The sequence below is a fragment of the Mobula hypostoma genome, chromosome 2 (assembly GCF_963921235.1).
Source record: "Mobula hypostoma chromosome 2, sMobHyp1.1, whole genome shotgun sequence".
NCBI classification, from domain to species: domain Eukaryota; kingdom Metazoa; phylum Chordata; class Chondrichthyes; order Myliobatiformes; family Myliobatidae; genus Mobula; species Mobula hypostoma.
This window is the reverse complement of record NC_086098.1, coordinates 141,631,148-141,655,520: the sequence shown is the minus strand read 5'-3', so window position 1 is coordinate 141,655,520 and position 24,373 is coordinate 141,631,148. Positions and strand designations below refer to the sequence as shown.

The 24,373-nt window shown below is 39.3% G+C and overlaps 1 protein-coding gene across 2 annotated transcripts in view; it reads right to left on the bottom strand.

Moving 5' to 3' along the window:
- Positions 1 to 449: 449 nt before the first annotated feature.
- The window catches only part of pdss2 (prenyl (decaprenyl) diphosphate synthase, subunit 2), a 233,194-nt gene continuing 209,270 nt past the window's right edge, over positions 450 to 24,373 (bottom strand). Inside the window, exons 8-9 of one of the 2 annotated variants that reach the window (XM_063040818.1) lie at positions 17,857 to 17,892; positions 450 to 2,737 (exon numbers count right to left, since the gene is read on the bottom strand). In XM_063040818.1, the coding sequence (XP_062896888.1) occupies positions 2,582 to 2,737; positions 17,857 to 17,892 (192 nt within the window). In that variant the 3' untranslated portion in view covers positions 450 to 2,581. The remainder of the gene's footprint in view (positions 2,738 to 17,856; positions 17,893 to 24,373) is intronic. The other variant, XR_010017040.1, reaches the window with a different exon arrangement.

Genomic DNA, 24,373 nt, shown 5'->3' with positions numbered 1-24,373 from the left:
AGTACCCCAACCAGACACTGCTGTATTGCACATTTTACACCAAGGACCAAACATTCCTCTGTGTTTTACATAAGTTTACTAGATTGTAGATAGAGAGCAGTTTTTACAAATGGAAATAACTAAAAGTTCTTGAAGTATAGCCTGGAATTCTTGCAAGATAAATCAGTAAGAATATTCTATTGCTTTTCACTCTCTTCTAGAGTGGAAACTTTCCCACTGCTGCAGCTCAACTTGTAAAATAATTTTAATTATGATGTTTCCCAGCAGGAAGAAGATTAAGTCATTCTACCTCTGGAGTTAATCTGTATATCAAATCCATTCTATCACCGAGTAACTGGTGAAAAGTCTACTCTTCTGCAAAACCAATTTCAATATTATATTGAAAATGCATTGCCTTTCATAAAAAAAATCCATGAGATGGCATGAGTGACATTTTATTGTATAGAAAGACATTTTGGCGCCTGGATTGTTCAGCCATACTTTCAATATTTATTTTTATTTAACTGTTAGAGGAAAGTCTTTAAGAGCTTTCATTTCACTGGTACTATTAAAATGCTAACTGTAATCCTCAACTAGTAAGCATGGATCAGAAAGGTGGGAGAAGCCGACAAAGGAGAACAGAATAAGGAAGCTGGAATTTCTGTCCAGTAGAAGAAACCGCAATGGATTTTTGTCACAAAAGCCTTCATGGTTCAACCTTTGTTCGGGCTAAAATTGGAAAACAGTATTTCCACTTCACTGAAGTTCCTCAGAGCAACTGGCCAAATTGCATATCCTAGGAATTTACACGCAGCCCTTGCTTTGCATAGTGATCATGATCATAGTGATATAAACACTTATGAGCACAAAACTTTATTGATATGAAACATGACATAGTTATCTGTTTCTAGGGTGGTAGGAGGGATGCCTTGGATGTAGAGGGTGTAGCTTAGGAAGAACAATTACTCAGACAGATTGCATTTTTCAAATTAAACCTAAAAAAGGAATCCCTTTGTAAATCAACACATCTCAGAAACGATTGCCTGCAGTCAGAATGAGGCTGTACAACAAAGAAGATACCTGACAGACAAATCGTACCATTGGGGAAAAGTACTTCACTGACATTATATTTATTGAAAACTATTTTCATTGTATCTACTGAAATCAACATAAAGACGTTTATAAACAACACGAGTACTGTACAATAATGTGATGCATTGCTTTTTTTTGTGAAGAATTTGGAGAATGTAAACATACTAATTATTTGAGTGAACCTTGTAATAATATCTGCTTGCTGTGTTAGCTGTCTTCAGATTAAAATTGGACTGTAATTACACCACAGAAGGAAGAAAGGTAGCTTAGACCCAATCCAGACCATTTATGTAAACTCAGCCTTCTTGTCAACGTTGATCTCAGGTTGCATGAATGCAAACCACAAAAATCATCTCTATGAACAAAATAGAGACAGTGTCAATTTACAGACGTGATATTCCATATACTGCGACTGTCATTTTTGCTTCATTGTTCAAGACTTTTCCAAGTCCTAAGGTTAAAAAGAAACTTATTTTTGCCTCAGCGGGAATATGACGAATATGAAGTGAATGAGAATAGCTTTCTGGAATGATAAAAGTACATTTTATATTTTAAGAAGAGACACAAGAAAAGGAGCTTTTATTTTAAGCATTTCATTATAAAATCATCCTTCTACCTTTGGTTAGAGCCATCAACAGCAAAGGCAACTTCAAGGGATATAAATCAGACATAAACTTTAACAAATTATGTATTTACTAATTTTAAACAAATTATTGATTGACTGTTGCAGCTTTAAGTGTAGTATCTGTGGTATCAAATTGGACCTTCCCAAGAAATAGGAAAACCCCAAAAGATCATTAGCCGTAATAAAATCTAGCAAAAAATAAAAATAATCAAATCTTGATTATATGTGTGCAAAATGTAATATTCTGCACAGGTTTTCAGTGACGCTTTTAAATCAAACTAACATCTTTTCTCACAAGTCACTACTGGGAATTTAAACAGCAATATTTTTGCACAATCTTGGATGAAGTCTTTATACTAAAAATTGGCCTATGGGTGATAAATTAGACTATACTCTGACATGGCAGGTCTATCAGGCAGGTTATGAAGTGTTTCTTGCAACACCTGCAGTCTCATTACCCCCGTCCTCCAAGTGTAGGAAAAAAACCACAGGCCACCACAGTGGCGCCATTCATGGTTGTGCCCAATCAATACAGCCTTATTTCCTGTCCATTTGCTGAGGTCACAGCAGCAAAACTCATTAATTATTTCTGCCCTTGCTGCTTCTACTATGCTTCTGGCATGACAAGGGAAAGCTGTTTGACCTTTCTGTAAATTTCTGCAATTTTTTTTGCAGAGTGAGTTGAGGATAAGGAAAATGCCACGTTAACTTGCTTCATTACACTGTGATTAAAAGAATATATCTCTATCCATCACAGTGCACAGTTTCAATCAGAACTAACTAATATCACAATTTATTTTTCAAAGAAAAATTAAGTAGCAGGTTCCATTGACATCCTATCTGCATGGGTTTATGACAGTTTGACTTTCCACTGCAGTTCACTATTTAGAATTTGGCTACAGCATAAATTATGTTTTCCAAAGTTGATCTTGCTTCCGAAGTAGGAAAGCATCTTAGGGCTTCCAGCGCTTGGTTTCCATGATAATGGCATAATTCAAAAGATGAACTCACACCTTTTCCAGCCTTGATTATTTGACGTAACTACAGAAAGTAAAAAAAAAACACAAAATATGAGAAAAGTACATACTTCATCTATTGCATATATATATATATATATTCCTTTTTTAACAAGTTTAAGAAAAATAAATGTATTCATTGGTTCAATCAATAGGTTTGAAAGTTCACATTCACAAAGCTAAGCTTTTACAAACAATTGTCAAGATGCATTATTATGAACTTTCAGGGAGGCTGCTGTTAGTAAACTTATTTGGCATGAGATGTGCAGAAAGAATATTCTAGGAAATCTGAAGTTCTCTATTAAGTTTTTACAAAAAAACTTCATTGAAAAATTAAAATTAGATCAAGAAAAAATTCAAAAGACTATTAGTTAAACCTATTAGAAGGAACAGGGCTTACAATAACATTATTTTAAAGAGGTTCTTTGGTTTTGAGAGTAAATTACGTGAGGTAAGTCAATTTTAATACTCTCATCAGTATTTCACATATATCATGGACAAGAAAGAAATAATTCTGAAGGTTAAGTGCGGTCTAGTTTATGGTGATTATTGTAAAGACGGTTCTGACCCTCAACAAAGTATAGACAAATACGTTTTTAATATCACAAAGACTGTCTTGGGTAATAATGTTTGGTTCTGTCTCTACTTTGCCTGTTTTTTGTTATGTTCAGCATTTTCATGTTAACTTCATACACCTCACATAGATGCAGAATCAGTGACAGGAACATAGATGCAGTTTGCATGTCACCTTTGATGCATAATGGATCTATTTGCACTTCTGTATGAGCTAAAGCATTGGTGGGGCGGTGGGAGTTGAAGAAATAGCCTAACTTACAGAAAGCAAAGCCACAATACCAACATAGTGTATCTGTAGTGTCTACTCTGTATTACAAAAAGAAAAGTAAATATAATTGAAACTGTGGTTGGTTGGCATCTGTCTGTCTCGAAGGACAGTGGGTGATGATCATCATCACAAGCCTGGGCAGAAGGTATGGAGATCCTGAGATGCCTAGTCGTCAAGATGCCCCTCTCGGCTTCACCAGTGTAGTCCAAAGGAGAGCTTGTGAAGCAATACGCTTGGCACCAGCTTGGCTGCAGGAGCTGCCAGAAGGACGTTCAATGACGTCCAGCTGCCTTGTTCATATGGATCAGTTCATTACACAGTGCTTTGAGGTTGTGCAGTGCAAAACAATAACATGATGCAGAATAAAGTGCAATGACTACAGAGAAAGTGCAGTGCTGGCAGACAGTACGGTATAAGATCATAAGGAGGTAGATTGTGAGTTCAAGAGTCCATCTTATTGCACACGGGAACCATTCAATAATTTTGTAACAGAGGGGTGGAATTTGTTCTTGAGCCTGGTGCTATGTGCGTAACAGAGACATAGACATACACTATGGAATCGGGACCATGGGTTAACTGGTCTTCACTTTCTGCAGCATCCCCTCTGTAATTCTTAGTTGCCCAGAACACTCCTAGTCTGTCCCCTCCATGTCCAGTACCCAATCCAAACGTCTCTTAAATGTGAATGAATGAATGAATGAAATTTATTTCGGTCAGTACAAACGTAACAAAAAGCATCATTTTCAACGATGATTTCATAGGACAAAATTACAACAAAAAGCATAGATATTCTTTAAAACAGACTGAAAGGGTGTAGGCTGAAGCTACAGCTTGTTACGCCTATCCCTCTTACTTATACAACATATTTGGTGTCAATCATCACATCAAAACAAAAAATTTCATAATCTTTTAACACAAAATCCAATTCCAAGTATCATTTATTTACATTACTCCCATTCATTTTACATCATGTATTTTATATTTGTTCATTAAATTATTTTAAAATAATTTTTTAAACTTGTTAAGTGTGGTGCATGTTTTTAAATTCAAACTACAACTGTTCCATAGGTTCACCCCTCTGACTGAAATACAATAATTTTTTACATTTGTTCTTATTCTTTGTTTTTGAAATATACATGTTCCTCTCAAATCATGTTGACTTTCTCTCATTTTAAACAACCTTTGGATACTTTGTGGTAGCTGTCCATCTTTTACTTTATACATAATTTGTATTATTTTAAAATCTATGAAAGCTCTGAATTTTAAAGTGTTTAGTTGAATAAAATAGTGGATTGGTTGGCTCATAATAACTTGTCTTATTTACAACTCGTATGACTTTCTTTTGCTGCAATTTACCTGCTTCAACCACTTCCCCTGACAACTCATTCCACGTACTCACTACCCTCTGTGTGAAGAAGTCACCTCAGGTCTCTCTTAAATCTCTCCCCTCTTTACTTGTACCTGTGCCCTCCAGTTTTGGACTCCCCAACCCTGGAGACATGACTATGAACATCCGCCTTATTCATAACCCTCATCTGCTTTCAGGCTTTTGTACTTCTGCCCAGTGGGAGGGGTGAGAAGAGAGAAAACATCCAGGGTGGGTGGATTACGTTGGCTGCTTTACTGAGGCAGTGAGAAGCACAGACATAGTCCATGGACGTGAGGCGGGTTTCTGTGATGTGCTGAGCTGTGTCCACCATATTCTGCGGTTTCTTGCAGTCGTGGGCAGAGCAGTTGTCATACCGAGCCATGACACACATATTCAATGCTGCTAGCTCTCTGCCCATGTTTGCAATGCATGCCGCACTGCATGTCCTGCTCTTTTTGAGGTCTTGATGGTTGTGGCATTAACAATCCAAACTTGGCTTGTTGAAGAATGGATTTTCATTTAAAAAAGACAATCAGAAGGAGGTTTGGTGACTGTTGATTTTTGAGTGGATTACTCAAATAGAACTTGAAACACGGGAAAAGGGAGCTACTGAGGTGCTTGGCAAGATGGAAATGTGGCTAGGGATGTAACAAGTAGAACAGCAAGAAAGTAGAAAATGCAGAAGTGGGAAGACAACGATGGACTAGAAAAGTGACCGTGACTGGTGTAGTGTGTCTTTAAACATTACTAAAGAATTCAAAACACAAGAGATTGTGCAGATGCTAGAAATCCAGTGCATCACACACAAAATGCTGGTGGAACTTAGCAGGTCAGACAGCATCCACGGACAGGAATAAAGAGTTGACGTTTTTGGTGGAGGGCCTTCATCAGGACTAAAGATATCAATGAGTAGTTTTGTAGAATACCCTTAGTGAAGATAAAACCTATTTTTTTAGGAAGTGGAGTGAATTGTAAATCTGACCATCCAAACAAATTGTTGTGTACATCTTTGACGAAGTCCCAAAGCAAATTACATCCTTAATGTGCATTCACTGAAGGGAGGGTGTAAGAACTGAATATCAAGCTTCCACAGGCAGTTGCCACTGTGACTCTAGCAAAGGAATTTACAATGTATAAAAACGGGGGTAAAAGGTGCAAGATCAAAATACATATTAATCTCATGCCCAGGCCCAATTACTCTGCATTCACAAGAAATCTATTTTTGGACTCCATCTGTATAATGTCATGCCAATTAAATACAAAACTCCATAAGGTCAGGTCTCGGAGAGCATTTATGAGGAGAAATGTTTTCAAACGTTTTCAGTTACCCATCATAACTCAGGTGCTTAAATCTTGCCCTCAGTGCTTCATCTTGCTCTCTGTTGTACGCAGCAAAATGAACTGGTATTGGTTTATAATGTCACATGTACCATGAATGTGTTACACTGGAAAGTTGAGTTTTGCAAGCCACTCATCATTTCAAAACACAAGTACTTTGAAGTAGTACAGGGGAAAAGTAATAACAGAATGCAGCATACTGTGTTACAGCTACAGCTACAGGGAATGGTGCAGTGCAGATAGACAGTAAGGCGCAAGGGCCTTAGTAAACACAAAATACTCTGCCGACGCTGGGATCAAAGCAACACTCACAACACGCTGGAGGAACTCAAGAGGTCGGGCAGCATCCGTGGAAACGATCAGTCAATATTTCGGGCTGGAACCCTTCATCAGGACTCAACTGATGAAGGGTTCCGGCCCGAAAAGTTGACTGATCGTTTCCACGGATGCTGCCTGACCTGCTGAGTTCCTCCAGCGTGTTGTAAGAACCTTAATAATAAACTGGTAGTAGACCTGGTAGACTGTGAGGTTAAGAAGTCATCTTGACCTTCAAGAGGTCCATTCCAAATTTTCCTAACAGCAGGACAGGAGCTCTCCCTGAGTACAGTGGTGTGCATTTTCAAGCTTCTTACCTTCTGATGATGGAAAGGGAAGAAGAGAAAATGTATAGATGGAAGGGGTCTTTGATTAAATTCGCTGCTTTTCTGAGGCAATGGTAAGTGTAAACAGGTGAACACAGTGCTATACGATATCAATACTGGATACAGTCTTGGAGCACTATATATTTTCATTATGACTTCCTTTGACATGTATGCTATTGCTTTAGCTGTAAAGGTCAACATTCAATTGGATTTATTGATTGCTGATCTTTGTTGGTTGGATATGCTGAACCACAAATCTTAGAAGGCACGTTCAGTCCACTACTCATAGATCTCTTTTAACTTCATCGCTGTTTTAATATTTTTTCATGAGGTTGCCCAACTTTCTCATAGACTTTTAAATTCCTGCTGCCCTAATCCCTATATAGTTACTCAAGCAAATAATGGAACTGCTAATCTGTCTGCCATAGTTTAGCATTGCCTGCAAATTTTATTAATTTACAATAGGTTTCTGAATTCAATTCTATTTACGCTCAATTATTATCGTCAACATTGATCCCTGGTATGCTCAAAGTTCAAAGTAAATTTATTTACCAAAGTATATATGTCACCATATACTATCTGAGATTCATTTTCTTGCAGCGGACATTCACAGTAAATATAAAGAAATACAATAGAAGCAATGAAAAAACACACACAACAAGATGGATTAACAGCCAATGTGCAAACAGGCAGACAGCATCTGCAGAAAGAGTAAAACAGTCCATATATCAGGTCAATGACTTCTCATCAGAACTGGCCCAGTGATTCTCTTTCTAAAGATGCTGTCTGGTTTGGTTGGTATTTCCAACATTGTTTGCTTTATTTTAAAACCAGAGAAGATCTGTTATTAAGAATTTCAGCAAATTTGAAATGTCTCTGCAATTATATACAGATAAAGCAAAAGGAAATATTTTTCAACATTTCAACAAAAGGAAATGTAATTTACAGTCTACAATACTAATCTCTTGCTCTCTTATTCCTTTCTTCTCTCCACCTACTCAAATTATTTAACATTAGCATAACCTTTGCTATAATCATATACTCTGGGGTGCACTACACAGTCACACAAAAAAACTTATAATTAATTATCAATATAGCTGTTGTATTCAATCCCACAATCATTGAAATTGATACCTCTGTCACAACCCTTCATAATTTAAAATATCAAATTGTTCTCGATTTACTGTTGGAAACAATGACAGAGTTTGAACACCATACTATAATAATGGATAAAATAGAGGTTATTCATGTAACCAAAGACCCACTCTCACAAGTAGCTTATGCAATAAGCTTCACCCTTTCATATTTTCACCATTTGTCTCTTCTGTACAATTGTCACTAACACGTGATCTCGAAGTTCAGGGTGACTTAAAACTTCAACACTTCAGTGTACTCCCCACACTTCAACCACTTACTTACAGAGCATTAAATATAATGAACTCCCACCTACACTGTCAAAGTCCAGTTCTGTTCTGACTAAAAAAACATTGTACCAAGAAGCCTTACTATAACTCCTTCCTGAAGGGGGATTGAACAAGCTTGGTTTCTTTCCAAGCTTTCTGCTATGAGGGCTTCTTGAAGATATTTTCGTTTTAAATAATTTAGAGTTTGAAAAACCAGCAAGGACACAGAAAAGTCAATCACATAGAACTAAGTAGGACAAATGATGTCAAAATTACCATGCTAAATGCAATACAAGCAAGAAAAAGTAAATGTAACAGATCTATAACAACAACAGCATTTATAGACTGTCTTTAATGTAAAAGATGTTCAAAGCATTTCACTCATGGAAATGGAATGAAGCAAAAAGATTGATAGTGGGACAAAAGCAGGGCTTTTACAGTCAGGGAACCAAATGATTCTGGGGTTCCAGAGGAAGAAGTGATAGTGAACAGGGAAGAACTAGAAGGATGTGTCAATGAACTTGCTTTGGTGAGCAGGTTACTCCAGTAAGCAAGATTTTGGAGTGAAGGAGGATGAGAGGTGACTCGACAGAGGTATATAACATGATAAGAGGCAAAATCACTAAGCAATTACCATCACTTGCAATCAGAGGAAACAACACACTGGACCACTGTCACACCACCAGCAAGAATGCCTAACGTGCTATTCCACTCCCTCACTTCGGGAAGTCTGATCACTTGGCTGTACTCCTACTCCCTGAGTATAGGCAGAGGCAGAAGACTGCAGCACCAGTAGTGAGGACCAAGAAGGTTTGGACAAGGGAAGCACAGGAGTGCCCACAGGACTGCTTTGAATCAGTGGGCTGGACTGTATTCAGTGATTCATCTTCGAATCTGGATGAGTATGCTGCAATTGTTACCGACTTCATTAAAACCTGTGTGGATGAGTGTGTGCCTACAAAGACTTACTGTACATTCCCAAACCAAAAGTCGTGGATGAACCAGGAGGTATGTCGTCTGCAGAAGGCAAGATCTGTGGCATCCAAGTTTGGTGACCCAGGTCTGTACCAGAAAACCAGGTATGACTTGCAGAGGGCTATTTCAAGGGTGAACAGACAATTTCGAACGAGGTTGGAGGTGACATCGGATGTACGACAACTCTGGCAGGGTTTGCAAGACATTACTTCCTACAAAGCGAAACCCAATAGCATGAATGGCAGTGATGCTTCACTAACAGATGAACAACGCCTTCTATGCACGCTTTGAAAGGGAGAGTATAACTATAGGTGTGAAGATCCCTGTGATCTCTGTCTCAGAGGCTGATGTTAGGCTGTCTTTAAAGAAAATGAACGCTTGCAAGGCGGAAGGTCCCGATGGAGTACCTGGTAAGGCTCTGAAAACCTGTGTCAACTAACTGGCAGGAGTATTCAAGGACATTTTCAACCTCTCACTGCTACGGGCAAAAGTTCCCACTTGCTTCAAAAAGGCAGCAATTATACCAGTGCCTAAGAACAATAATGTGAGCTGCCTTAATGATTATCACTCGGTAGCATTCACATCTACAGGGATGAAATGATTTGAGAGGTTGGTCATGACTAGACTGAACTCCTGCCTCAGCAAGGACCTGGACCCATTGCAACTTGCCTATCACCACCAATAGGTCAATGGCAGATGCAATCTCAATGGCTCCTCATACGGCCTTAGACCACCTGGACAACACAAACACCTATGTCAGGATGCTGTTTATTGACTATAGCTCAGCATTTAATACCATCATTCCCACAATCCTGCTTGAGAAGTTACAGAACCTGGGCCTCTGTAACTCCCTCTGCAATTGGATCGGTGCAGATTAGTGATAACATCTTCTCCTCCTTGATGATCAATACTGGTGCACCTCAGGGGTGTGTGCTTAGCCCACTGCTCTACTCTCTCTTTACCCATGACTATGTGGCTAGGCATAACTCAAATACCATCTATAAAGTTGCTGATGATACAACCATTGTTGGTAGAATCTCAGGTGGTGACAAGAGGGCGTACAGGAGTAAGACATGCCAACTAGTGGAGTGGTGTCGCAGCAGCAATCTTGCACTCAACGTCAGTTAGACGAAAGAGCTGATTGTGGGCTTCAGGAAGGGTAAGACAAAGAAACACACACCAATCCTCATAGAGGGATCAAAAGTGGAGAGAGTGAGCAGTTTCAAGTTCCTGGGTGTCAAGATCTCTGAGGACCTAACGTGGTCCCAACATATCAATACGGTTATAAAGAAGGCAAGACAGCAACTATACTTCATTAGGAGTTTGAAGAGATTTGGTATGTCAACAAATACACTCAAAAACTTGAATAGATGTACCGTGGACAGCACTCTGACAGGCTACATCACTGTCTGGTATGGAGGGGGGAGGGGCTACTGCACAGGACCGAAATAAGCTAAAGAGGGTTGTAAATTTAGTCGGCTCCATCTTGGGTACTAGCTTACAAAGTACCCAGGACATCTTCAAGGAGCGGTGTCTCAAAAAGGCAGTGTCCATTATTAAGGACCTCCAGCACCCATCACTGCTACCATCAGGTAGGAGGTACAGAAGCCTGAAGACACACACTCAGCAATTCAGGAACAGCTTCTTCCCCTCTGCCATCCGATTCCCGAATGGACATTGAGCCCATGAACAGTACCTCACTTTTTAAATATATATTATTTCTGTTTTTTGCATAACTTTTAATATTTTCAATATACGTATACTGTAATTTCTTTCTTTCTTTCTTCTTCTTCTATATTATGTAATGCCTTGAACTGCTGCTGCTAAGTTAACAAATTTCACGACACAGGCCGGTGATAACAAACCTGATTCTGATTCTGATAAGAGTGGACAACCAGTGGCTTTTTCTCACTGCAAGAATAGCCAATATGAAGGGGCATTATTTTAAGGTGGGTGTTATGTGTATGGAATGCACTGTCAGGGTCAGAGACAGATACATTAGAGACATTTAACAGAATCTTAGGCACATGGATGAAAGAAAATTGGAGGGCTATGTTGGAGGGAAGGTTAGATTGATCTTGGAGTAGGTTAAAAGGTCCGGACAACAAGGTGGGTCGAAGGACCTGTAGTGTACTATACTGTTCTGGGACTGACACTGAGGTAATGAGGAAATGGAACACAGCATAAGGAACCATATTTTGGTTAGGTTACAGTTAGTGAAAGGTGGAAGATGGGAGACCAGAGAAGGGAAGTTTGCTCTAGAGTTGACAAAAGCTTGAGTATAGGTGGGCATTGCTAGACAGAAAAAGCCCTCTTTCACAGAGGTGAGAATGCACAGTGAAAGTTCAGTTTGACTTGTTCAAGTTCTTGATTAGTACAGTTTAGACAAACAGTAGTATCCAATCTACTTCTGCTCCTGTAGTGCAAGAATAGATTAGAAAGTCAGTCTGTTATTATCAGTCTGCACTATAGCACCATACACAAACACAAGTGTATTATAGCAGGTGCTTGACCTCTTCAAAAACAAAATAATTTTATTCACAAAATTCACACTGTACTCTGAAGTATATCACCTTTCCTTCAATTCTGAATCAGTATACTGGAACTCCCTACCTAATAGAATTCTTGGAATCCCTTCCCCAAGGGGAATGCATCCGTCTGAAGCAGCTCACTCCCATCTTCCTTCTCAGTGACATAGCACAATGGGAAAACCTTGCTGACTGGAGTCAGCAGATTCAATTAGGATGATCATGTTCCAGCTTCAGACGGTTTCAGACTTCCATCCATATGCTGTTGAATGTGGAATTCTGAAACACTCAGAAGTAACAGATAGCCCGGCATCAACCACTTAGCTCTGTCTGCTGTTGGATTCCACTTGGAGTTCAGCAGCACAACTCAGTCCTGCTGAGATTTCCAGGCATTAACCTGGGGAATCCTTTCCAATGCTATCTGGGGATCCATAACTGACAGATTAGGAAGCAAAGGCAAGTAAACTTTTGTTTTAAGAATGTGTTTTTACTTTTGTTCATTGTTGTAGATTTATTTTCAAAGATTTTTTTTACTTTCTCAATTATTTACTTCAATTTTAATAGTTTTTTAAAAAATCCTGAATGCCAGAGATACTTACAAGTTCACAATCTCTAATAGAAAATAAAGTTCCACCTCAGCATTGTCATCTGTTAAAGCCAATTAGCACAAAGCCAACCTGCCACTAAAGGCCCCATCACCTTCATGAAGGTTGGGAAAGTCAGTGAAGTTAATCCTCCACACACGGTCCAGGTGTGTTTGGGCAGTTAGGAACCTTAGGTGACCACTCCAGGAACTAAACATTGCAATCTGTTGCAATGTTTTTTATTCTTAAAGCTGATGAAAGCCACATTGATGAAAGTATTGTTATTAGTTGAAGACTTTCAACACCATGAATAATAAACAGTAATACAATTTACGTGATATAACGTGAACAATATATTTTGCTAGTCCATACTCATGATACAGCTACTGTCCATTGTTTGTTAGCATTTATTAACAATTTTTAAGCCTCTGTTCTCTACTTCATTTATAATTCAACATTGGATGGCTGGAAGTTTGATCAATGTTAAGCTTTAGTATACACAGAAACATAGAAAACCTACAGCACATATACTTTGTACCCAGGGGAGAAAAAATTGCTTTTTACCTCTCTAATTCTATTTGGTTTATATTTTAGAGATTATTGGCTCCCCTGAGCAAATTATTCTTGTCAGCAAAAGTGATTTTTATTATAAATCTACAAAACTTCCAAGTCCGCACACAAAAAAAATTACTGTCTCTCAAACTGCCTTTACCTTGTTGAAGCTGGAGTGGGGAGGTAATTCCTTTAAAATTCTGTACTCCCAACTTTCATTGAGATATGCATTTTAAAAATGCACCTCTTTAAGGATCAAAAATCTGACAGGAAAAATGGTTCATGGCAAACAAGAGAATTTAAAGGTAATATTAAATCAAAGTAAGTCTTATGATGCAAGCCTCAGGATTCAGAAGACTTCAGAATTCAGAAAATGAGCATCAAGACATGAATAAGGAAAGGTAAAGTTGAGTATGAAAGCAGTCTAGTGAGAAACAAGAACATTAAAAAATCTACCATCAATATGTAAAAGTGTAAAGATTAGCAAGAGTCAGCATTGGTACCTTACAGACTCTTTGGGCAATAAGAAAATGGCAATTGAATTAAACAAATATTTAATATTTCAGAGAATACACAGAAATACTGGAGAACTACTGGTTTAGAGTGAATGAGAAGCTCAAAATAATTAGCATTAGTGCAACCTTTGGTCCTTGAGATACAGGACTGCAATAAAGGTTTACCAGATAGACTCCTGTATTGTAAGGGGTTGTCCTGTAATGAGAAAATAAACAGAGTGGACACATACTTTCTTGAGTTTATGAGAACAAGAGTAAAATTCTTGAAGAGATTTTAGTTTCAAGAATGACTTTTCTTTCTGGGGTGGCTGAGGTGTCTAGAATCAGGGATTAAGAGAAGAAGAAATTTATTCAAGAATAGTATAATGAAGCTTTAGAAATATAAAATTTAACAGCCAGTGGCCACTTTATTAGGTACACTTTACACCTGCTCGTTAATGCAAATATCTAGTCAGCCAATCACAAGGCAACAACTCAATACATAAAAGCATTCAGACATGGTCCAGAGGTTCAGTTATTGTTTAGACTGAACATCAGAATGGAGAAGTAATGTGATCTAAGTGATTTTGACTGTAGAATGATTGTTGGTGCCAGACGGGATGGTTTGAGCATCTCAGAAACTGATCTCCTGGGATTTGCATGCATAACCATTTCTAGAGCAGGGGCTTCCAACCTGGGGCCCACGGACCCTTCAGTTAATGGTAGGGGTCCATGGCATAAAGAACAGTTGGGAGCCCCTCCTCTATAGTTCTGTGCATGAAAATACCTTGTCAATTAGAGAGGTCACAGGAGGATAGCCAGATTGGTTCAAGTTGACAGGAAGGTGACAGTAACTCAAATAACCATGCATCACAGCAGTGATGTGCAGAAGAGCATCTCTAAATGCACAACACGTCGAATCTTGAAGTGGATGGGCTACAGCAGCAGAAGACCATGAACATACACTCAGTGGCCAATTTATTAGGTACAGGTGGTGCCCACTAACGTGGACCCCTGAGTGTATATGCTGTGTTCTAAAAATTTAATAATTTTAATAACAAATTTACATTCAAATCACAATCCCTGTTAATGTAACTTTTAACTCTCTCTACATCACTTGTTACATTCTCGTTTCTTCAGAGAAAGCAGACTGTCTTGTATTGAATTTCAACCACTACAGACTTTCCACTTACAAACATTAACAACTCCTTTTATAGGCTCCTGCCTCCTTTGACAATTGTAGCTTTTCAGTTAACAAACCTCAGGATTGATAAGGTTGTTTTGGTCGTCTATATGACAATTGGCAAAGGCATATCTGAGGAATCCAGCCTGTCTCACATGATGCATAGGCAATCCTTCTAGGCAGCCAGCAAGAATTAGGCATGAGAATCCGTAGGGTAGTCCAAACACCGTAAGTGCCTGGTAATGTGGTCACGCAGATATGCAAGCTCTCAACCTCACGATTACAAGAGATTCCACCACAGATGCTGGAAATCTAGAGTAAGGCACATAAAATGCTGGAGGAACTCAGAAAGTCAGGCAGCATTTATGGAAGGGAATATACACAGTCGACATTTCAGGCTGAGACCCTTCATCACAACAGGGTGAGAGTTTAACAGCAAATAAGAGACAGAAGGACTGGTTTCATAAGAGGTAACTGTCGGCAGCATTCAAAAGGTATAACCCATGTGAATAGCAAACAATTTGGTAATTCTTAGAATACACCGTTAGCAACTCGAGTTAGCATCTTAAATTTTAATGAAGTTTAGGCATCTGAAGTGGGCACAGACACAAGGAAATCTGCAGATGCTGGAAATTCAAGCAGTACACACACACAATGCTGGTGAACGCAGCAGGCCAGGCAGCATCTATAGGAAGAGGTACAGTCAACGTTTCGGGCCGGAACCCTTCGTCAGGACTAACTGAAAGAAGAGATAGAAGTGGGCACAGGCATCTTTCAGACATCTCCTTTGTCCTATTCCTGAAGCCAGTGCCTGTTGCTTTCTTTTTTTGACCACTTTCCTTATCCACACTCTGACTTTTATCTTAAATTTCACTTTTCAGCTTTCCTGATTGAAGACTGAAAATTCAACAGACTTTGGGCAGTCCATTTGGAGCATGACCACTTTGAACATAGAATAGTACAGCACAGTACAGGACCTTTGACCCACAATGTTGTGCCAACCCTCAAACCCTGCCTCCCATATAAGCCCCCATCCAGGTCATTAATAAAAATTACGAAAAGTAGAGGCCCCAGAACAGATCCTTGTGGGACACCACTAGTCACAATCCTCCAATCTGAATGTACTCCCTCCACCACGACCCTCTCCCTTCTGCAGGCAAGCCAATTCTGAATCCACCCGGCCAAACTTCCCTGGATCCCATGCCTTCTCACTTTCTGAATAAGCCTACCATGTGGAACCTTGTCAAATGCCTTACTAAAATCCATGTAGTTCACATCCACTGCACTACCCTCATCTATATGCCTGGTCACCTCCTCAAAGAACTCTATCAGGCTTGTTAGACACGATCTGCCCTTCACAAAGCCATGCTGACTGTCCCTAATCAGACCATGATTCTCTAAATGCCCAGAGATCCTATCTCTAAGAATCGTTTCCAACAGCTTTCCCACCAGAGACATAAGGCTCACTGGTCTATAATTATCCGGACTATCCCATCTACCTTTTTTGAACAAGGGGACAACATTCGCTTCCCTCCAATCCTCAAAGATCAAACTACTTTGAACATAGAACATCAAAGATCAGGTTAGATTTGGAGTTTAGGAGGATGAGGGATGATATTATTGAAACTCAAAAAAATCATAGTGCTCAAGACAGACCAGAAGTCATAGATATTTCCACTAGTGGCAGAATCACATGGTTACAGCTTTAGGGGTGGTCATTTAAAATTCCAGTGTTTAGGACTCCATGCTGAGAGTAGTGAATCTCTGGCATTGTCTACACTAGAAAACTGTGGATGCTAGATCACTGGAAGGATTAAAAAGATATATTTTTGAATGATCAGGAGATTGAGGGCTATGGGCTTTGGTGCAGGAGAAAACAAAGCCAGGTGCGAATCAGCTATGATCATACTGAATGACAGAGCAGACTTGATGTGGCCTACTTCTACTCTCTTTTTCTTACATTCTCATGATTGTCCCCTTTCATCCACATTATGGCTCTTATGTTAAATTCTCATTCTCACACATTTTGAAAATGCTATCACATCCTATTCATTTATCAGATGTCAGAGGTGAGAAGCATGATGCCTTTCCTCCTTAAACCCCATCTCAATCACAATAGTAGGGAAAAAATCCTACAAGAGGTAGTGGATACGGCCCAGTCCGTCATGGGTAATGCCTTCCCAACCATTGAGCACATCTACATGAAACATTGTCACAGAAAAGCAGCATTTATCTTCAGGGACCCCCACCATCCAGGACACACTCTCTTCTCTCTGCTGTCTTCAGGAAGAAGGTATAGAAGCCTCAGGACTCACACCACCAGGTTCAGGAACAGTTACTACCCCTCAACCATCAGACTCTTGAACCAAAAGGGGATAACTTCACTTGCTCCATCATTGAAATATTCCCACAACCAATGGACTCAGTATCAAGGACTCTTCATCTCATGTTCTTGATAACCATTGCTTATTTATTTATTATTATTTCTTCTTCTTTTTGTATTTGCACAGTTTGTCTTCTGCACTCTGGTTGAATGTCCTGGTTGGGCAGTCTTTCATTGATTCTGCTATGGTTATTATTCCATATATCTATCCAGAATGTCCACAAGAAAATGAATCGCAGGGTTGTATCAGGTGACATACATGCATTTTGATAATAAATGTACTTTGAACTGAAACCCTAATTGCCAGTGCAGATTTCAATTGCGCTGTTTTTTCTTCCCCTCCACCTCAACACCATGATTGAAATAATCAGCACAACAAACAAAATGACCACCTTTCCTGTCTGTGTAGTGCAAGAATAAAGAACAAATTCAATCTGCAACTTTATCACTTTGTTTTGCCACCTTTCTTTCCATTGTTCTGCAGCAAATTTTTAACAGAGAGCAAAATGTCAAAGCTAATGCTTTCTTGAGAGAAAGATGAGTTAATAGTGAATTCATCCTATCATTCGTGAGGGAAATTCTTGGCAAGATAGAAGTGGAGAGAGTAGACAGAGCTCTGATTGAACAATGGAATGTGAACTCTTCTTTACTTACAAATTAATCAGAACTAAGACTACAATCAAAATATTAACGTTAAATAAAATGTTAGAACTGCAGGGAAAAATACATAATGCATTTTAAATATAGCATGCAAAAATAAAGACATTTTCAGCACAGCTAATTTTATTTCTCTAACATGTTAATTAATACATTTTAAATAAAATTATATATAAAGAATTGATGGACATACCTTGGCATAATCAGGCTGTTTTCCATTTACTTTGGTCTAAAAAAAGATAAGGAATGATAAATGGTAAGCAAATTGCATGAGTGATTTGGGTACAATTTATTTAATAAACTGATTTTACTTAATTTGATCATTATTGATAAACGCTTCGGTTTAGCAAAGATCCTGCACACTAGGTTTCCAAATTATAAAACTGAGAACAGCCCATTTATTTTGAATGGCTTTCTTTAGGTATTCTGATAGAAAACTTAGACCTAAGTGCTGCGGCGAAGTTTCTAATAATTGATTCATAACCAGATTCACTTTCTACAACTTGCATTCTTGTGTGTCAAGAGCTAATTTCACACAGGCTCTGCTGCCAAAATGGTCATGGGGTCAAGGACATCCAGAAGTAGTACACTGAAAGAAAAAAACAAATATTGCTGATGCTGGAAATCGAAGCAGACCATTTATTTTTGATAAAAACACCTCCAAGTTTTGTTATCAAGTTAATTAATTTCAATAGTTCTATTCTGAATACACTGTGATCATTGACTAAATCAGTCTTTTGACATCCTAAGCCAAAAATAACTGGCTGGAGGAAGTCAATAATCTGTGGAGCATCTGTGGAGGCAAAGCAATGGTCAATATTTCGGGCTGAGAGGCTGCATCGTGACTGAGAGCCAGCAGGGGAGATAGCCAGTGGGTCTGGTGGGTGAAGGGTGGAATCAGATGAGGGGGCAAAGATGGACAGATGAAGATTGGTGGGAGTGGAGGAAGGAGAAGTATTGAGACTGAGGTGGGTTGGTGATTGGTGGAACCACATAAGGAGGGATGATGGGTCGATGGAACCAAACGAGAAGGCTGATGATTCTGAGTAACGGGTGGGATGGAAACTAGAAAATTCAAAGTTGACATTGTTGAACTTCCAATGTTGAAAATTCTTAGGCTACTTGGCTGAAATACAAGGTGCTGTTCCTCTAGTTTGTGATTGGCTTCACCCTGGCAGTGAAGGCGGCCAAGGACAGACAGGTTGTTGTTGTGGGGGGAGGGGGGTGGAGAGAGCTAAAATGACTTATAACTGGAATCTCAAGATGGCCATTATAGACAGAGCAAACTAAGAAAAGTAATCATCTATAGTCTCTCAGTTTTCGTGACTGCACAGCAGGTCACATTGTGAGCAAGGAATGCAGGATATGATATTGGAGGAGCTGCATGTGAATCCTTGCTTCATCTGAATGGGCTCTTTAAGTACCATGATTGTGGTGAGAGTAGAGGCAAGTGTTGTATCTTCGACGGTTGCAGAAGAAGTGTAAGGTGATGGGCAGAACTGGTTGGAAAGAATGAGTGGATCACAGAATCAAAGAAATCAGAAAGCAGGGAGAAGAGAAGGTATGGCTTTTCACCTACCAGACTCACTGTCTATCTTCCCCACAGGCTCTCATCGTCATGATGCAGCATCTCAACCTGAAATATTGACCATTCCTTTGCCTCCACAGATGCTACTTACCTTAATGATTTCCTCCAGCAGGTTACATGGACGCACTGGAGCTGCTTAAGTGGCAGAAGGTGATAAGTGGATGTGACAGCTATCCGAGTGGAAGGTGAAGACCACGGGAACGATCTCTGTCTCATCTGGGGGGAAGGAATGAGAGCAGAGGTACAGGAAATGGAGATAGTATCGCTGTCTAGTCTGGGGGGAGGGAATGAGAGCAAATGGACAGGAAATGGAGATACTGCTTACCTGCTGAGTTCCTTTAGTAGGTTTTTTTGATCTGGATTCCAGACTCTACATATTATATTTCTCCTTTGCATCCTTCTTGCCTGTGGCTCACTGCTGGTAACAGGAGCTTCTTCTGGTTTCTACATTGTGCTGAAGGCTTGCTTTATAAAACCTCCAACCTTCCCTCTTCCTTTAAAACCTTCACCGCACTTTTGGTTGCCTCATCCTAATCATTCCTCCTGGTGGATTACTTGTGAACTGCTTTGCAATGATCATCATCTAAATTTGTTCTATCCAAATATGTCACTGTTTTATTTAAATTTCATTTGGTTCTGAATCTGTTTTGAATAGAATAACAAGAGATTTCCTATATAAAACTAGCAGACCAAAAATCATCAACTTCAATTGAATATAAACACGTAGATTTTGATGTGCAAGATATTCTTTTCTAAATATATATATATATATTTAGTTTCACTGTGTCCCCACTGCTGATGTTTATCACCTTCAATCAAGACTGAGCTGCTGCTGACTACTGTATAGCAGCTGTCAGTGTGCACACTGGTGCGGTCTTCCATTGATTCTATTATGATTATTATTCTATTACAGATTTATTGAGTATGCCTTCAAGAAAATGAATCTCAGGGTTGTATATGGTGACATATATATACTTTGATAATAAATTTACTTCAAACTTTAAAGCAGGTGGTTCCCTTCTGCAAGGTTGAATTGTTTTGCTCAACCTTCTTTTCCCCCAGCCACCAAAAGAGTTGAAACTTTCATCCACTACAATGTAGCTGATGATCATTAAATCCCAAGTTCTTAGCATTTATTTCACTGGGAATGAATTTGAGGCTTCACGATGGTAAACTGCTGAGTGATAATGGTAATATTAAAATGTATGAACTGTCTACAAGGCTGCCTGTGCAATTCACTTCACCACCACCCAGCTGTCATAAATATCTGATATGTTGAAACAAAGTCCTGATCAGTGAAAATATATATTCCAATAGGGGTCCCATATTAAATACATTTAGGAAACCTTAACCCTGCCCCACTCATAGCTCATCAAGAGACAACATCCTAGATTACAATTGCCTGAGTAGAATGGGAAAAAGCACTTTATATTGTTAAAAGAATTGATTTATATTATTCTGTGACCGTTAATACTATTTGAAATGTCTTCTACGTTTAGGCGTTATCATGCCTTGCCTTAAGGGGATGGAAATGCCAAAGAACAAAAGTGAAGCAACACACACAAAATGCTGGAGGAACTTATCAAGTCAGGCAGCATCTACAAAGGGGAATAAACAGTCAATGTTTTTGGCTGTGATGCTTCAACAGGACTGGAAAGGAAGGAGGCAGAAACCAGAATAAGAAGGTGGGGTAAGTACAAGCTGACAGGTGATCGGTGAGATCAGATAAGGGGGAAGCTCACCCGCTCCTTTCTCCACTCACTATTCTGGTTACCCTCTCACCCCTTTTCTTCCTGTCCATCACCTGCTTCCCCTCCTCCTTCCCTTTCTTCCATGGTGCATAGCCTTCTCCTATTAGATTCCTCCTTTTTCAGCCCTTTATCTCTTCCACCTATCACCTTCCAACTTCTTACTTCATGCACCCCCCCCCCCGCCATACCCTCCCACCTTCACTTGGTTAGGCTGCATCTGGAGTAATGCATTCAGTTCTAGTGACCCAAACATTAATAAAGTTGGAGGCAGTGGAGGTAGGTGATGGAAGTAAGCAAGCTGTGTTGAAAAGTATGTGTTGGGTGGTAGTTGATAGGGTTACAAATGGAGATTGCTGGAGGACTTGACATAATCTTCAAGATACAAAGAAGGTACAAGAGGACTACAAAATGGTAAATATAACATGGTTATTACAAAAGGATTGTGAGAACTATCACAGATTAGCAAACTTAATCTTAGAAGTAAGGAAGCAATAATTACAGAAAACCTGAAAGGCACTTCGACAAGTTTGAGGTAATAAAGGATATAGCATCAATTTGTTAAAGATAATTTGGGCTCTGCCACTTAATTCAATTTATTCAAAAGGTACAATGATTTAAAAATTCATTGCTTCACTGGTAAGTAGTTCTGTGACTCAAATTGTGAGATTTCTCATTACATGTTTGGGAGAACTTGGTTCCAGCACAAGGGAACGGTAAAAGATATGTTGTGCAGCCAGTATTGCATGTTGTATGAATACTTCCATACAATAAAAATCCAGCTCAAATTTGTAAAAGAACAGCATGACATTTCAGGATAATTAGTTTGATGATATGTACCTAGAGCACCAGTTTAATTACATGCTCAGAATTGCAACTTAATTCTGTGTATACTTATTAAGTCAATGTGTTACAGCAATTTGTTCAGTGTTGTGTTTTCACTGCATGCTAATAAGCAGCAAGGTAAATGAGAGATATTTTGTTTTAATGAATTCCAAGCTATGGTCTGAGTGCGGACTGATGGTACTAGGCAGATAAATGGTTTGGCATGGACTAGATGGGCCAAAGGGCCTGTTTCTGTGTGTCGTGTTCTATGATTCCATAACTATTACTGTTGTACCATTTTCACGATCCTTTCAGATGTCCGAAATGATTTTGCTCTCAGAAGTATGTTTTACTGCATAGATATCACAGAGAAAACAAAAAAGAATAATCTTGCATTATCAACTCAAATACTGCTTGTCGTACATCAGAGAAAATAGAACACTTATTCACCTTCCATCTTCAGCCTATAATCAAGAGAGGCTTTGGTTTAATGATAAGGTAACACTGTTCTGTACCTCAATGGTAGGTTTAAACCAAATTCATTCCTCTGTTAAGGAGGCTGTGGAAAATCCTCCAGTACCCATTGAATAGGAGTGAAGCAATATTCTCAATGCGATTGGTAACATTTATTCCTTAACGAACACCATCAGAAATCATAGAACATAGAGAAGTCCAGCACAGGAATAGACCCATCGGCCATGATGTTGTGCCAATATCTGACAATTAGATGCCTAATTGAACTAATTCACCATTAATCCTATGCATTTTAAGCTTATGGATGTGCTTCCCATGAGGGACCTTGTGAAGTGCCTTACTAAAATCCACGTAGACAACATCCACAGCTCCACCTTCATCAATCACCTTTGTCACCTGCTCAAATTAGTAAGAGATGACTTGCCCTGCACAAAGCCATGCTGACTGTGACAAATTGGTCTAGGGTTTTCCAAATGTCATAATCCTGTCCCTAAAAATTCTCCAGGAACTTCCCTACCACTGGCCTAACACTCACCAATCTATGATTTCCAGGATTATCCCATTTCCCTTTTGAATAAAGAAACAATAGTAGCTACTCACCAGTCCTTTGCAACCTTGCCTCTGGCTAGAGAGGACATCAAGATATTGGTCAAGGCTGCAGCAATATCATCCCAGGTACACATTAACCTGGGGTCCATTCCATCAGGTCCTGGATCCCATCCACCTTAATGTTCTTTAAGAGACTCAGCACTACCTCCTTTATCTCAAACTGCTTTGACATATTGGCATGCTCAACACTCATCTCCCTATCCTCCATGTCATTCTCCTTGATAAATATTGGTGCAAAGTACTGATTACAACCTTATTCACAATTTCACCTCCAAGCACATATTCCCTCCTTTATCCTTAAATGGTCCTATTTGCTCCCTAGTTATCCTTTTGCTCAACGTATGGAATTACTTGGGATTCTCTTTAATCCTACTCATGGCCCCTCCTGGCTTTCCTAATTTTCTTCTTAAATTTCATTTCAGGCATCTTTATAATCATCAAAGGTTCTGTTTGATTTTAGCTTCCTAAACCTTTCATATAATTCCTTCTACCTCTTGACAAAATTCATCAGCTCTTTCAACATCCAAGGTTCCCTCTCCTTGTCATCCTTACTGGAGCATACCTACCCTGTACTATTGCCATCCTTACTGGAACATATCCATCCTATACTCTGTGCTTACATCCTGCCTGTTGTGCTGCTGGCATTTAGAGCAGCAATGAAGGTCCTTCATCTGTCTGTCCTTGGCCACCCAGGCATAGACAGATTCTTCATTGATGTTTCCGTAACAATCTTGTTCTATCAGTCAGGGTTGTTAGCCCTGAGCTGAACACCCGAACCTGGAGGACCGGTGGACCACTCTTAGTCTGGCATATACTCAAGTCAAGTCACTTTTTATTGTCGTTTCGACCATAACTGCTGTTTCAGTACACAGTAAAAACGAGACAACGTTTTTCAGGACCATGGTGCTACATGAAAAATACAAAAACTACACTGTATTACGTCAAAAAAAACACAAAACTACACTAGACTACAGACCTACTTTGACTCTTTGACCTGCTTGGCATGGGTGACCCTACACATAGTTTCAACTCCAGCCAACATAACTCTCTGGGTCATTGAGACTTTTTTAGTTTATTTTTCCAGTGTTCACTCCCTGGATTGTCTTCATCTGTGGCTGACCCAACACAAGAGAAGCTGATTTGCCTTCATCTGCAGCTGATGCAGTACAGGACATGGAGGTTTGCTTTCATCTGCAACTGACCCAGCATGAGATAAGGAACTGCTCCATGCATGTTCTTGCAGAAACATGGTTCCAGGACAACATCCCATGCACCATCAATCTTCAGGCCCTGCCACTCAGGCATTTGTGCCAGTATTATTTTTGTAACTGTATGTGCTATCGGAACTATATGTGCTGTGTTTTGCACCTTGGTCCCAGAGGAACACTGTTTCATTTAACTGTATACATGTATATGGTTGAATGACAATTGAGGCTGAAATTTAACTAACCATTCCTGAACTTGGT